Below are 14,474 nucleotides of genomic sequence, written 5' to 3'. Positions count from 1 at the left end.
GAAGAGCGAGCTCAGTGAGTGGGGGAGTGGCCCACATCCGTCCCCAGTGTCTTAGGAGAGGCCATCCATGGACAGAAACACCTGTCATTTTCATTTCCTTAAATCAGCTCAGAGATCCTTACCCTGCAGTTACGTGCACATTGAGCATATCTCTGCTGTTGGATGTCCTCTGGTCTTGTTCTCAGCTAACAGTTTTGTTATAGGCTGATCACATTCCTAAATGGCAGAGAAGTTGAAACAAACAAGTTACCTGCTAATCCCCAAAACTTGATTTGCTGGAGTCTTGTGATAAATTTAATATAGTAAAATATGGGGAAAACAGACAATATTCTGCCCTTAAGCTTTAAAAACAACATGTACAGGTACAGGATGGCTTTGCAGAAGCAAGAGCTAAGTTAGGTGTGGTTAACAATAGTCTCGACGTGACCACCTGAATGATCTAACCACACCCCCAAGAATTAAGCTGTCTGTGGTTTCATTATTTAATACAGCTTGAACGAGGAAAGGGATAGTCATGTTTACTTTTGCTGTAAGTGAATATCACATTTTAAGAGTTAAACAGAGAAATTGAAATACTTTGGGGAAATAATAGTATTGAGAGAACTTGAAATGAAGACGCAAAGGGAATGGTTGAATGAACTAAAAGAGTCTTTCAAGAAAAGAGAGCTTCTGGAGACTCTTGGTCAGTGTCTTCTTGTTTCCTCCCTCTCTGTTTCTTCAAAGTATATATCTAGACCCACTGAACTGAAATTCTAACGAGCCAGATTTTGAACAGGACAAAGACCCACCTGTCAGAGCAGACCAAAGTATATATCTAGATCCACTGAACTGAAATTCTAAAGAGCCAAATTTTTAACAGGACAAAGACCCACCCTGTCAGGGCTACCTCAGAAGGCAGTACGTCCCCATAAATGAAAAAGGGAAGAGATGTTCTTGTAAAGATGCTATGAAAGACAATTCAGGACTGCAGATCAGGAGCCATCAAACTTATCTGTAAAAAGCAGATTATAAATATTTTAGGCTTATGGGCCACGCTGTCTTGGTTGCAGCTACCCAACTCTCACAACTAATGTAGCACATTAGTAGCCACAGTCAGTACATTAAGGAATGGAAATAAAGTGGGGCTATGTGTTAATAAAACTTTATTTGTAACAGTTGACTGTGAGCCATGTTTGGCCTGTGCGCCATTGTTTGCCAACCCCTGCTATAGAGGATTGGCTAAGTGAGTCGGTATTATTAGAAATATGGTGAAGGGAAAATAGGAGGGAATGTTTAGGAATAGACAAGAGGGAGTAATGAGACTATTTCAAGGACAGTAATAGAGGTTGAATATGGCAATGGCTTGGCAGAAAAGCACTGCACATTCTTGAGCACAGGAACCAAAAACATGTCTGGTACCAAACAGTGGTAGGAGTCAGCACTATGGAACATTGAGAGTTGCTGAGCTCTGAGAGACACGGGGGAAACTGTGTGGCCCTGGGGGGTCTTCCACAGGTGGGGGGCCACCTGCTTAGGCCTGATGGCCTCCTTCTCCTTTCTGCACATGTCCTACTGTACACAGCTGTGGGAAAATACATAGGAAAGAAAGATCCAAGAAGGTTGTCTCTGAGAATGTCAATGGGGCCTAAGAACTGTGCTTCTAGAAGGATCTCTGTGGGCCACCTCAGATATATATTTATCACTTTGCCTTTCAGAGAAAGCTCTTCAGAGTTTGTTAGAGTCTCTGACCTGTCCACCCTACACACCAACCCAGCACCTGGAACGCGAGCAGGCCCTGGCGAAGGAGTTTGCAGAAATTCTTCATTTTACCCTGCGATTTGATGAGCTGAAGGTTAGACCACACACGTTAAGACAGTTTAACAAACTTGTCCTGAGGGCCTACTGTGTGTCAGCACTCTGCTAATGCCATGGGGCGGGGGATAGATGAGTAGGATGTAGCTCCCTCCCTACAGAGACATCAAACATGGTGAGAATTTGCATTCCTATAGTCCACATGACTTAGAATCGCAGTTTGTGTGTGTAAATTCAAAATCCACCAAATACAAGAAGAGGAGACCTTTTCAAAGTATCTGTATCCTGATTGAGAACAAGTATTCTTTCCTTGAGATCTAGCAGACAGGAAAAGCAGGGCCTGTATTAAAACAGCGAGGCGCTGGGTATTCATTTTTAAGTAGAAGTTGCTTTGATTGTTGTATAATCAAGAGATGTCCTGGTGTCTTTCCCAAGTCTAGTGTCTGGGCCCCTAATGCCTGTCCTCTCTGTGACACAGAGAGATGACTTTCTTTGCTCTCTTCTGAATTTCAGATGAGGAACCCAGCCATTCAGAATGACTTCAGCTACTACAGAAGGACGATAAGTCGCAACCGCATCAACAACATGCATGTGAGCTCCTGGGTCTCCTGGTCTGTGCACCCACTCCCCACACTGTCCTTTGGCTGCTGCCTCAGGCAGGGCCCAAGGAAAAGACAACCCTGTCTCTGATTTCCCTTCCAGCGGAGACTGTTTGGGGATTGTCGACCCTGTCTTTATCAGTTGCTTGTTCTTATTTTCATCAGCTAGACATTGAGAATGAAGTCAATAATGAGATGGCCAATCGAATGTCCCTCTTCTATGCAGAAGCCACACCAATGCTGAAAACCCTTAGCAATGCCACCATGCACTTTGTCTCCGAAGTAAGTGAAGCTGAGCCCTGAGGTGCTTTTTCCCCAGCTGCGCAGAAAAGCTGCTTGCAGGGCTAACACACTTCTGTGTCTCCCATTCAGAACAAAACCCTGCCGATAGAGAACACGACAGACTGCCTCAGCACGATGACAAGTGTCTGTAAAGTCATGCTGGAGACACCGTAAGTGAGATCAGAGTGGAGTCTAAGGCCTGGAGGTCGCCTGGAGAGAGCTTGTTAACTTGATGTTGATGATGTTGATGATGTTGATGGTGATGATGCTGATGATGTTGATCTTGATGTGGTTGATGATGTCGATGATGATCTTGATGGTGATGATGATGATGATGTTGATCTTGATGTGGTTGATGATGTCGATGATGATCTTGATGGTGATGATGATGATGATGGTGGTGATGGTGGTGGTGTTAACATTTGGATCAGCATATTGACATTAACAGGTATATTATTTGAATTAATTTTATAAGGAACTCTGGGTGATAAATGTAATCAGCCCCATTGTATAGTTGAAGAAACTGAGGTCCAAATTGGTTAGCTGACTTCCCAAAGTTCTCATAGCTTATTAGATGGCAGAACCAGGACTCACACCAAAGGTGCTGTAGAAGATGGGGAAGGGCCAAATGGAGGGCTGGCTTACATGACTGGGTATTATTATTATTATTATTATTATTATTATAAGTATATTGGAGAAGGGATTTGGCAGAAGATTTAGAACAAAAGAGTACAAGTGGTAGTCTTGTTGCAAGAATGATAATGGATTATCAGACTTCTCTCCCTCTTTCCTTCACATTTTCTCCCTTCCCTTCCCTTCCCTTCCCCTCCCTTCCCTCTCTGCCTCTCACTCCGTCTCCCTCTCTCAGCAGATCCTTAATTAAACTAGTTGCTGGATTTTAGAAGTGGCGGAGGTGGTTAATGATAAGGCAGTGTGGTAATGAGGAAGTCCACACCCACAAGCCAGGGTTCCTGGAACACCTCTCCATACCCTGTAATCTCTTTAGCTACTTCTGTGCCTATAGACAGGTCGGATGGCCTGCCCAGGCCTTGGTTTCCTTCCCTGATGGGGTTCCCGTAAGGTCCTCCATGCGGCAGAGGGCTGGGGAGGGCCAGAGACGTCAAAAGTGCCATATGAAATGTGACACTCTGTTCAAATGTAAGATGGTGTTCATTTCAAGTATTTCACTTATACCCAAGTTAGGATTTATTCCGAGAGAGAAATAGTCATCATCTTCATTGTGGGCCGAATTCATAATGAAATAGTTGTTAAGAAAGCCTCTAGAATTATCTTGAATGATCTGAATCATCAGGGACCCTGTCAAGGTAAGTGAACAAAATTCCAGCTCCACAAATACTCCCAGCCCCAGTGAATGGTACATAATTTCTTTTACGTATCTCTGTCCATCCAATTCAATCTGCAGCCTGTGTCTTAACAAAGGAAGTTCCTCTGACTGGAGGCACGATAGCCGCTCTGTAGAAATGAGCCCGATTCTTTTTCTCCATAATGAAGCCATTATTCTCGATAATCTTGGACAGCCAGAGGGACCTGCTATAAAATATTCAAGATTGATGGGTGGGGGAGTGATGTGCGTGATGAGCCGTGCCGCTGAAGGGCAGGAGAGAAGAGAATTTACTGCCCTCTAATTTACCTTATTTTCCCACTGAATTGCTGGTTGGATAGATTCAAGGAGAATTATCATCATGGGCTTCTTTAAGAGCATATTAACCTGGTTGTTGTAGGTCCAGGATTGTTCTCAAGAGATGATTGGAGGAGCCTAAAGTGGCCAGAAATGGACGTGCTCCGGCAAGGAAGTAACACGGCTGCCATGTCTTTTGTCTTGCAGGGAATATAGGAGTAGGTTCACCAGCGACGAGACGCTGATGTTCTGCATGAGGGTCATGGTGGGGGTTATCATTCTGTACGACCACGTCCACCCCGTGGGAGCTTTCTGCAAGACATCCAAGATCGATGTAAGAACAGTGACAAACTCTGCTTTCCAAATAAGAGCTCTCACGAATGATGCCAGACAGACCTTTCTTCTCTCTCTCTCTCTCTCTCTCTCTCCTCTGTCCACCACTTGAAGACAGGGATCTGTCCAAGAGGCAAGACCCCCGATTGGCAGCTATCCTCACAGCAAGATGTACAGTCTTTTGCATGTTCTTACAGCAAAACATCCAGTCAACAATCCTGGCAAGGAGCTCAGAGACACTGACCCTGACAGCAGGCAGGGGAGCAGAGCAGACGTGAATAGTCACTTAGTTACAAACTGCCCCTTCCGTCTGCACCCAATGTGCCATGCAAATATATCGATATTAATATGTTTTATGTATCTTAAAGCAAACAGTGTTGGGAGAGACTGGATTACAAGACACCATAGTCAAATTTCAAGCAACGTTCCAACTTCCTCTCCTACCACTCCCCACTGGTGGCTCTCTCCGATGGCCATGCCTTTTTTTGTCATTGGGAGATGCTTGAGCCCCATTCCCTGCCCAGAAGACCCCCCCTTCTTTCTGATGGGTGGATTCCTTTAAGCCAATCCACAAATGTCACCTCACTTAGGAACACATTTCCCTCCCTCTGTGATCAGGACCTCTCTCCTCCTCTGGCCCCCACACCACTTAACCATTTTGGATTTTCGGATTCCCTCACAGACTTCAAGTGTGTCTGTCAGGGCCGAGACCATGATCTGTACACCCACCGTCTGCTCTACTGCCTGACGTCGTACTTGACATAAAGCATGACACTCAATAGATACTCCATAGCGTTTTTGCTGAATGAATGCACATAACCAGAAGACACCTGGTTTTCGTATACAAGTGACTTGACGATAGCATAAAGCACATCTCCTCCTAGCTCCCTTCTGCAGCACCACCCCAATAGCATACCCCAGACATTAATATACAGCCTTCTAGGGGCAGAATAGGAAGGCCCCTTTGGGATTAACCCCTTCTGACCATGCTCAGTTTGGGAGGCACACTCTGTTCTCACTCATCTGCACAGAACAACATCCCTGATACTTTAGTACAATGCAGACAGAAAGTCTTCATGCCCAGAGGGACCACAGGCTGAAGACCATAAGGAAATTTACCAATTACAGTAAACTTAGACGACTTATTTTGCAGGTCTGGCTTCCTAGCACAGCTAGTCTTCGTTCTTCATAGTCTTCGTTATAATTTTTTTTATCTTTTAATATCACTTTATTATTTTTCTGTTTGCCAGGGGGGGGAAATATTTAGTATAAAAGAATTAGGAAAACCTAAGAATTCAAAATACAGAAAATGAACGTGTCTTCTATAGTAACCTTACCATAGGCAATGACCATGGTCAACATGGCAGCATATGTACCTCCCTTCCTTTTATGCAGATATTTGTGTATATGCAAGTGTGTGTGTACATAACAGATCACGTCCCTGCTGTAATTACTATTTTAAAATTTGTATCACAGTATTTTGCAGAATTTTTTTTCATACCATTGAACATTTTTACTATATTCTTTGTGAGGCTTGAATATGTTCATACTGTGGATCACATGTAAATAACTCTATTAATAACTCCATGGACATCATTTGAATGTGGATTGAGTTTATCACTTGGAACCCACAGGACATTCTCACTGACCAGAGCCACTTGTCCACCTACCTAAGAGTCAACAATTCAAAATACACTGGGGACAACTATGGCTTGTATCCCTAACCTTTTAAAAGCTTGTCCTTGCTGATCATTTACTGAGTCTTTCTGTTGAGGTCACAATCATTATATAATGTTACATCTAACCACCCAGAGTCTTCATGAAATCTTGTTTGTTCCTTGGTCTCACTAGGAAAAACTTGTTCATACTGAACTGTGCATGTTTCTCTGAGAAAGTTTCAGGCTTACCCAATACAATACATATTCAAGATGGGCCATGCTCTTGGACACCATAAAGGGGCTCTTTCAGATACTAGTCTGCTTCTAAGCCAGCAGTTACACGCACTGGATTTATACATCTTTTGAGTATCATCAACTGTGGGAAAAAAACACAAATATTTATTTGTGAAGCCCTGAGATGCGTGTCATTCATTCCATGCACTTACAAAGAACGTATCCTGGAAACCCAGATGGTGGAGAAGCTTATTCTGTTTAGAGAAGAGACAGAGGGTGATATTTGGGGTGGATCTTGGAGAAGGGCTAGGATTTCCCCAAGACAGAGGGGAGGAGGAAGGCTCCTGGAAGAGTGAATCATCAAAGCCAAGTCACTGAGGCCCAGAAGGGTTGGGTCATTGACAGAAAAGATGCCATTCTTGGGTGCCAGAATGCCAGGCTCTTTGTGTTCCTGATAGAATATGGACACTTACCGGAGAACCTTGAGGGTCTCTTCTTCCACTAGACCATGAACTCTACTGGGAAAGGGACCAAATCTCTAGATCCCTCGGCTGGGAGCAGCCTCAGGATGGCACACACTGGGCATGTTTTAGTCTGCTATCCTGCACCTGTGACAGACATCTCTGAGGGACCATGACATTCTTTCTTGATGAGCCTATACTGTGACCCCCAAATGATTCTCAATGCTGTGCTTCTGGCTGCCTCCTTCAAACTACCAGAGTCTTTCAGGCCAGAAGATAAAACTTCCTACGTACCAGAAGTAGTCCCACAGAAAGTATTTGAAGGAGACCCTCATAAAAGAAGCCCTTGGTCTGCCCAGGTTCAATACAGCACATGAACATCTGAGTTTAAAATGAGCGATTATATTTTTTGCAGGAAAAGTATTTTTTTTCCAAAAAAAAATTTTTTTTCAAAAAAAAAAATTCTAGGATATGCATAATATAATGTGATCCATGTAAACTTAGTTTTTATATACTCCCCAAAGTATGACTAAATTATATTCCAAGGATGCAAAAAACTAAGAAACTTGCCCAGGTTCATGCAGGTACTAAATAAACATGGGTGGAGGAAACCCAAGCCATCCCCCCTCAAGTGGCTTGTATTTTTTTTTAAGATTTTACTTATTGATTTGACAGAGAGAGCACAAGTGGGCAGAGCAGCAGGCAGAGGGGGACGAAGGAGCAGGCTCTCCGCTGAGCAGGGACCCATATGCGGGGCTCGATCCCAGGCTCCATCCCAGATGCCCAGCTGACTGAGCTACCCAGGTGCCCCTCATATCCTTGACCTTTGTCCTTCACCAGTCCCCTGCTGCTGAGGGAGCCCAAACAACCCAGGCATTAAAATCTCCAAGGTCCTCTGATGAATGCCCGTGTGCTGTTAGGAGCACAAAGAGGCGGTGTTTACTTCTACTTGTTGAAGGTAATGAGGTCATCATCCGGTTTGGATGATCTTTAGCTCTATCGGAAGGAAGGAAGGATGGAAAGAAAGAAGGAAGGATAAAGAAAGGGAAATATTAAGTGTTTGACAGTAAAGTGATACACAACTTCGAGAACTGTCCTGAGGAGCAACTCCCTGAGGGAGTAGGAAGGTCTGTGGGTCGTTTCTGTTTTGATTTCTCTGGGCTGAAACAACGCGATCTGATTAGAGACCATTGGTAGCGTGAACGGACCCTACCACAGACACCGTTGCTAGGCTATTCACAAAATGTTGTGCTTTCTCTTCGCAGATGAAAGGCTGCATAAAGGTTTTAAAGGAACAGGCCCCGGACAGCGTGGAGGGGCTGCTGAATGCCCTCAGGTAAGCCTCAGCCCGTGACCCTTCGGAGCGCCTTCAAATTCAGATGTTCTTAGGGATCAGGCGCTGGAGCACCAGGCTTGACCCCGGGCATGTCTTCACACGTTTACTCTTGCCAACAACCAGTTGAAGTCAGCACCATTTTTCTCAGACAGAAGAAACTGAGATGTAGGGAATCGAATAACTTCCCCAAAGTCACATAGCAGATGACAGAGCTAGAGCCTAACCCTGGGTCTTGGTCACCCCACAGGCCGGGAGCCTCATTCCACATTGTGCCATCTTGTGGTGAGTGGAGACTCAGCAGAAGCCGCTTCCCAAGTCTTCCTTTCCCCTTCCCCTGGCTGTATCTGGGAATGGTGGGTGGCTTTTGGAAATCCTGACACTCAGGCTCCAACCTGACCGAACGAATTAGAGTCTCGAGGGTGGGGATACAGACATCCGCTTTGTGTTCATTCAAAAGCTCCCTGGGGGACCTGCTCAACCCTGTCTTGATGCCCAAGTATTTGGCCGCTGTGGTTCATCTCGGCTTCTCCCTGCTAACAGCTGATGCCCCAGCGGCCTCTCTTCCAAGGATACACGCACTTAATTCACTCCAGAGAAGGCATTCTTATTTTTTAGCCATGACACATGGACAGGAATTTGTTGACTCATCCTACCATGTGAATTATTCCAATGCTGGATTGCAATCTGGAAGGTTTCAGGTCCTCGCTGTCTCATTCATCTTTGATTTCCCCGAGTCGCACTCTCTGTTGTGCGGGCAGGAAGGGCTCAGTTAGCACAAGTGGAATGGACCAGCAGCCTTCTGTGTGCAACACTCGTGTCTTGTGCCCCACTCCCGAGTGCGTCATAGCTCACAGGGGGAGGTGATCTGTCACCCCCATTTAGTAAAGGAAGAAACAGCCACACATTTAATGAATAAAACTGAGGTCAGTGCTGTTTTGTGGAGTTGCTAGGTCATCGTCCTTCAGAACAGATGGAACCTCCCAGACTCTGTGCATGAACCAAGCTTTTCTCCATTGGTGCCCATTTCATGGCACGTTGGCTTCCCATACACAGTAAGGCGTTAATGCCTGAATTTTTTTTTTTTTTTAACTTTCCAACTTTGTTCAGTCGAGCAAGGCTTCGTGAAGAGCAGGGCACCGACTGAGCAGTGAGTCCCAAACGAGTGCAGGTATCTGCGGTGTCTTGTCTGTGATGAAGGGCTTTGGAGGCAGACAGACTTGCATCCAAATCAGAAGCCACAGATCGCTCACAAATCACACAGGGGCAGATTTGTGGTCTGAAATGGGTGATTTCTCCTCTCTGATTCTTAGTTTTCTCACCTGTAAAATGGAGACAGGACCCTCTCCTGCAGAGTTAGTGTGGGTGAAGTGAGAACGTACACAAAGTGCCTGGGACTTGGCAGGGTTTGATGACATGTTACCTCCCCTCCCTTCCCTTTCCGGACTGCCCCCCTCCTTTTTTTGGTGTGTTTACCTGCATTCGGGCCCCCTTGTGGTGGCAATGAGCATAAGCATTCCCAGGAAAGTAGAAAACCATCAGCGTTGAGGTTTGGGGGAACGTTGGGATGTGGAGCCACATTCTGAAATTTGTAACTCAGCAAGGGGATCTGAGACGGCTGAAATGTCACACACCTTCACACCAAGTCTCTCTCCCCAGAAAACGAGACGGCTACTGTCTTCTCCGGGTATTTATTTGATTAGATAAAAGGTCTAATGGTTGAATAACCACAATCCCAAAATTCCTCTGGGAAGAAGAATCAAATATTAAATCCTTCTGAAAATACACTCGGCATCGAAATCTGGTTCTTTGTGTAAGGAAAGAGCCCAAGTTTGATTTTTACATAGCCATCGTGTCTCTCAAGGTAAAGGTGGGCTGAGAGTCGTCATGAAGCTTTGGCAGAGGACTGTTCACACGCTGACCCCTGTCGCTTTCTCTCCATCCAGGTTCACTACCAAGCACTTGAATGATGAATCAACTTCCAAACAGATTCGAGCAATGCTTCAGTAGAGCTCTGCTCGGAGGAGAGAAGAGGATCTATGTACTGACCTCAGAAGATGTACATGTTTACATAATCTAATACAGATTGATGTTAATACTTGTGTATTTACATAACCGTTTCATTCTTGTCACTGAAATATATGGACTTTAATTTGTATCTTGACTGACTCGACCCAGCAGAGCATAAATTGACTTGAGAGCCTTACCTTTGATGTCTAAAACAAAGCCCTCTTCTCCAAAGCCAAAATTTGGCGATGTTGATCTTTGCTACTGCAGTCCTTTAACTACCCCTCTAACAATCCGAAATTCCCAATAGTTTGTGGTAGTGTTTTAATTCTAGATGTGTAATCTCTCTGGGAAGTTTACTTATAGAAACACGAACTATTTGATTTCCTGTGTCGGCTTGGCTACAAGAAACACAACCATTATCCTGACAGAGGGAGAGAGGAATCCAAGAAAAGAAAAATGCATGTGAAGACTCCAACTCAAGTGTTTGGAATTCAGCACGCCCCCCACCCCACCTCTTTCCTCAGACTGCAAACCACATGTGCAGCTTTTTTGTTTGCACGTATTTTATTTATCAACCTATTCTCCTTATCTCTGGATTTATGTTCCTCTAACATTCCCTTTCAATTCTGCAAGAGGAAAATCACCTGCACTTGAATCCATTCGTTTGAAAGAAGTGGGTATAGATAGATGTGCTGTCATAGATGAGCTGGGAAGGTGGCTGTAGTGGACGTGGGGGACAGGCTGGGAGGAAGGAGACACAGGCAACAGGACAGTCCTCTCTCCACTTCAAGCCTCCGGCTTTGGGTAATTTTACTGGCACTCCAGGTGTCTGTGGGGAGCTGGAAACCCAGCCCCCCTCCTAAAATGGGCCCTGCCCTTTGTAGATTGATCATGTGGTGACAGAGGTCTCAGGTTTTTCCCTGATTTCCAGAAGACTAGCGAATTCAGAGCAGGGAGACCCTACATTTTCCAGTCCCCTACTATTTAAAAGGTAGCTCCTCCTTGACCACATAGCTAGCTTGTTGCAATGTGTACAACTTTGATCCGGGTACCTGGATTTAGTCCTAACCTTACTGACTCACTGTGTGATCTTTGGAAATTCACTTAAGGTCTTTGTGTATCACTTTCTTCATCTATAAAATGGACAGTTAGAACAGACGATCTCTGCAAGGCAACCAGCCAATAGAATGGCAGACTCTTACATGCTTCCTTAAGAAAGACCGTCCAGGAAGCATCACGCCATCTTGTCTTGATGATTGAAAATAAGACAGGGCCTAGAGTCATTCTTTATGTGGATCAGAGCTTATAATGGATCTTGGAAATCTCCTATTCCAACCTCCAGTGGAGAAACCAGACAAGGGTGAAATCAAATAGGATAGACCCCAGGTAAAACTAGAGCCCAGGATCCCTCACTCCTGACTCTCCCTCTTCACCATGTGGCCTATGCATATATACTGTGGAATGAGATTGGACACTTTAAAGTCAACCTTCAGTCAGGCTTATATTGTTACTTGCCTATTTCTGATAGAAAGAAAGTGTTGCCGAGTGATTGATAATCCCAGAAATTGGGCCTGGGTACATCGGGGTTTCGTGCACCATATCCCAAGGAAGGAGCTGTCAGACATAATTGATCTCCAGACTTTAGGATCCAGCTGGTATTCTCTCAAGTTCTCCAAAACGGGGAAACATACTTTTGTTTTGTTTTATTTTTAACAACAACAGCAACAAGAATTCCAATCAAGTGGCAGAACAGATTCTCTGGTTTATATCTAAATGCCAGTCAACAGAGAGAGAAAAAAAGACTATTTTCCTTAGCTTTTCAAGCTGAGTAAATATAGCTGCTTGGATATGGGGCTTTCTCATCAGGACAGAAATGCACTTTGATGGCCTTCATGATCTTTTCAAATCTGGGGATCTTAATACCTTAGAGGAAGCTGGGAAATAGGGTAACAACAAGGTAAATAGTCAAATTCATTGACTATTTAGTTTAAGAAATGCTCTATTTGGCGGCCACATGTCATCTTTGGGCAGCAATTTTGGGCAGCAACATCAAGACAAGAATCATAGAGGCTCTCGATGTTTATCATCATTGGGTCCCTTTGTTCCCGTTATCGGGTGAGGAGCTTAAGTCTTGGAGAGAGGAAAGAGGAAAGAGAAGAAACAGTTGAGCACATTTATAATTTTTAGTAAGATTTTATCAAATGGGACCAAATATACAGGGGGGGGGGGTGCTGCTGGCCTGCCCCAATACAGCCAGGCCACCTTGTTTCAAAGCTAGGATTCATCTGTACATGGATTTTCAAAAGCCCAGGGCCAGAACTGTTGCCTCTGGTGATCAGGAGGACAAGTTAATTGAATGTCTGTGATCACTAACAGGTAATGAACCTTGGATCCACTCCTGAGCTACTGTGGGAGACAAATTCTTTTAACAGCCTGTCCTCCAGGCACCAGGAGTCTGTGAACAATCATGTTTTTTTGTTGTTGGGGTTTTTTTTTTTTCCTGTGTGTGCTGCATGCACATGTGTTTAAGACCCGTGGGTGGTTTAGGGGAAAGTGCTAGCCACAGTATCCATGTCGATGTTAACTATATTTCATATTTGATGTTTCATAGTTTTCAAATAAACAGTGTTTTTCATTACTCAGCTATTTATTTGGGGGCAGACAACAGGTGAAAATCACATTGCTCAGATGTACTGCTATTTTGACACCATGACATTATTCTCAGAAGTTTTTCATGCATCACTAAGAACTGCTAATGAAAGCAAGTGGAGATGAGTGTTTTGAATTGTGGTAGCCCATTAGGGCTGGAGAATTTATTAACAACCAGAAAGAAAGTCTTGATGGTAATCTCTTAATTGTTAGTTAATCTCATGCTTCATCATTTGCTTCTAGTCATCATCATTATATCAAGACATTAATGGTAAACTGAGGTTTTTGATACATCATCACACTTAAGTTTTAAAAAAGTCAGAATCGTGCTTCCTCAAAAGAAAAATGAAGCCTACCCAGTCTTGGAATACAATTGTGCAAGTAGAATTCAGAGAATTCTCATTCAATCTGGTATCCACCCAGCTACAAATTTTTCTATGCATTAATAATAAACAGTGGAATTTTATCTTAAAGACATTTTGGAACCTAACTTCTCCATTACATCTATAAAGGCTGTTACATACACAAACCTGTTTTAAAGTTGTCATATGTTGTTTGCTAAAGTCATTGTAATTTTTTTTGCCTGCTTTGCCTCTTTTTGTACAGAAGTTTTGAGTGTGAAATGAAAATTAAAGTTTGGTACATATATTTAAAATTATACCTCTATTTTACATGATGTTCCATGTGATGAGCCCATGATCATGGATATTTGCTAAACATCAGTATTTGCTAAACAACTGCTCTGAGGACCAGCAAATCACACCATCTGCCTTTCACCTTTCTTTACCTACAACATAAAATATGAAAAATGTTCTGCTCTTGGTACCAGCTATATTTTATTTATTTAAGCAAATATCTTTCATTATTTAAAAAGGTATAGAATAAAAAGAGGTAGATTGATATAGAGAAGCATGAGACCTAATTGCCCAAGGATGCTAAGGAACACTGATAAATACCCACACATTCTATCTTTTGAGAGTAGGAGCCCCCTGGATTCAACAATATCAGCCATTGCCTTATTCTATATATGTATATTTTTTAGGCAACTTAAGCTCTAAAGCAATTCTTTTAAAAATTGAATATTGAAACCGCTTAGAGATCCTTGGACATTTTATGTTTTCCACCTGAGACCTAATTGTGTGTGCTATCAATGGGTCACAGTCTCCAAAAGAGACCTTTTCTATACAAAAAACAAAAATACAATAATTAGGACTATTTGGGACTCAGAAGAAAAATGAGTAGGAATGACAAATTTTCTGTAAATTGACACACTGATGAATTATAAATGGACTCAAGCTGGAAGGCGAGAGAAGAAAAGGGGCCAAGAGAGAAAGAGAAAGACACTAAGTAAATGAATGTTGAGATACATGGGGGAAAAATGAGTGTATGTGTGATTGTTAAGAGGAATACAGCTAATGAGAATACCTTCATGCCATCCAAAAAGCTGGTTATTAATCAGGGCTTTCTTGAAAGAATGGAGATGAG

General features: G+C 43.4%; 1 protein-coding gene across 5 annotated transcripts in view; it reads left to right on the top strand.

The window, feature by feature from the left end:
- Positions 1 to 13,644, top strand: part of CYRIA (CYFIP related Rac1 interactor A) — a 104,940-nt gene extending 91,296 nt beyond the window's left edge. For all 5 annotated transcript variants that reach the window (XM_082744162.1, XM_082744163.1, XM_082744164.1 and 2 more), the window contains 7 exons: positions 1,695 to 1,831; positions 2,305 to 2,382; positions 2,556 to 2,672; positions 2,763 to 2,842; positions 4,519 to 4,645; positions 8,263 to 8,333; positions 10,277 to 13,644. In XM_082744162.1, the coding sequence (XP_082600288.1) occupies positions 1,695 to 1,831; positions 2,305 to 2,382; positions 2,556 to 2,672; positions 2,763 to 2,842; positions 4,519 to 4,645; positions 8,263 to 8,333; positions 10,277 to 10,340 (674 nt within the window). In that variant the 3' untranslated portion in view covers positions 10,341 to 13,644. The remainder of the gene's footprint in view (positions 1 to 1,694; positions 1,832 to 2,304; positions 2,383 to 2,555; positions 2,673 to 2,762; positions 2,843 to 4,518; positions 4,646 to 8,262; positions 8,334 to 10,276) is intronic.
- The last annotated feature ends 830 nt before the right edge of the window (positions 13,645 to 14,474 follow it).

This window comes from Mustela nivalis (genome assembly GCF_964662115.1).
Source record: "Mustela nivalis genome assembly, chromosome: 8".
Taxonomy (NCBI): Eukaryota; Metazoa; Chordata; class Mammalia; order Carnivora; family Mustelidae; genus Mustela; species Mustela nivalis.
Note: the sequence above shows the minus strand (reverse complement) of the source record. Positions and strands in the feature narration are given on the sequence as shown.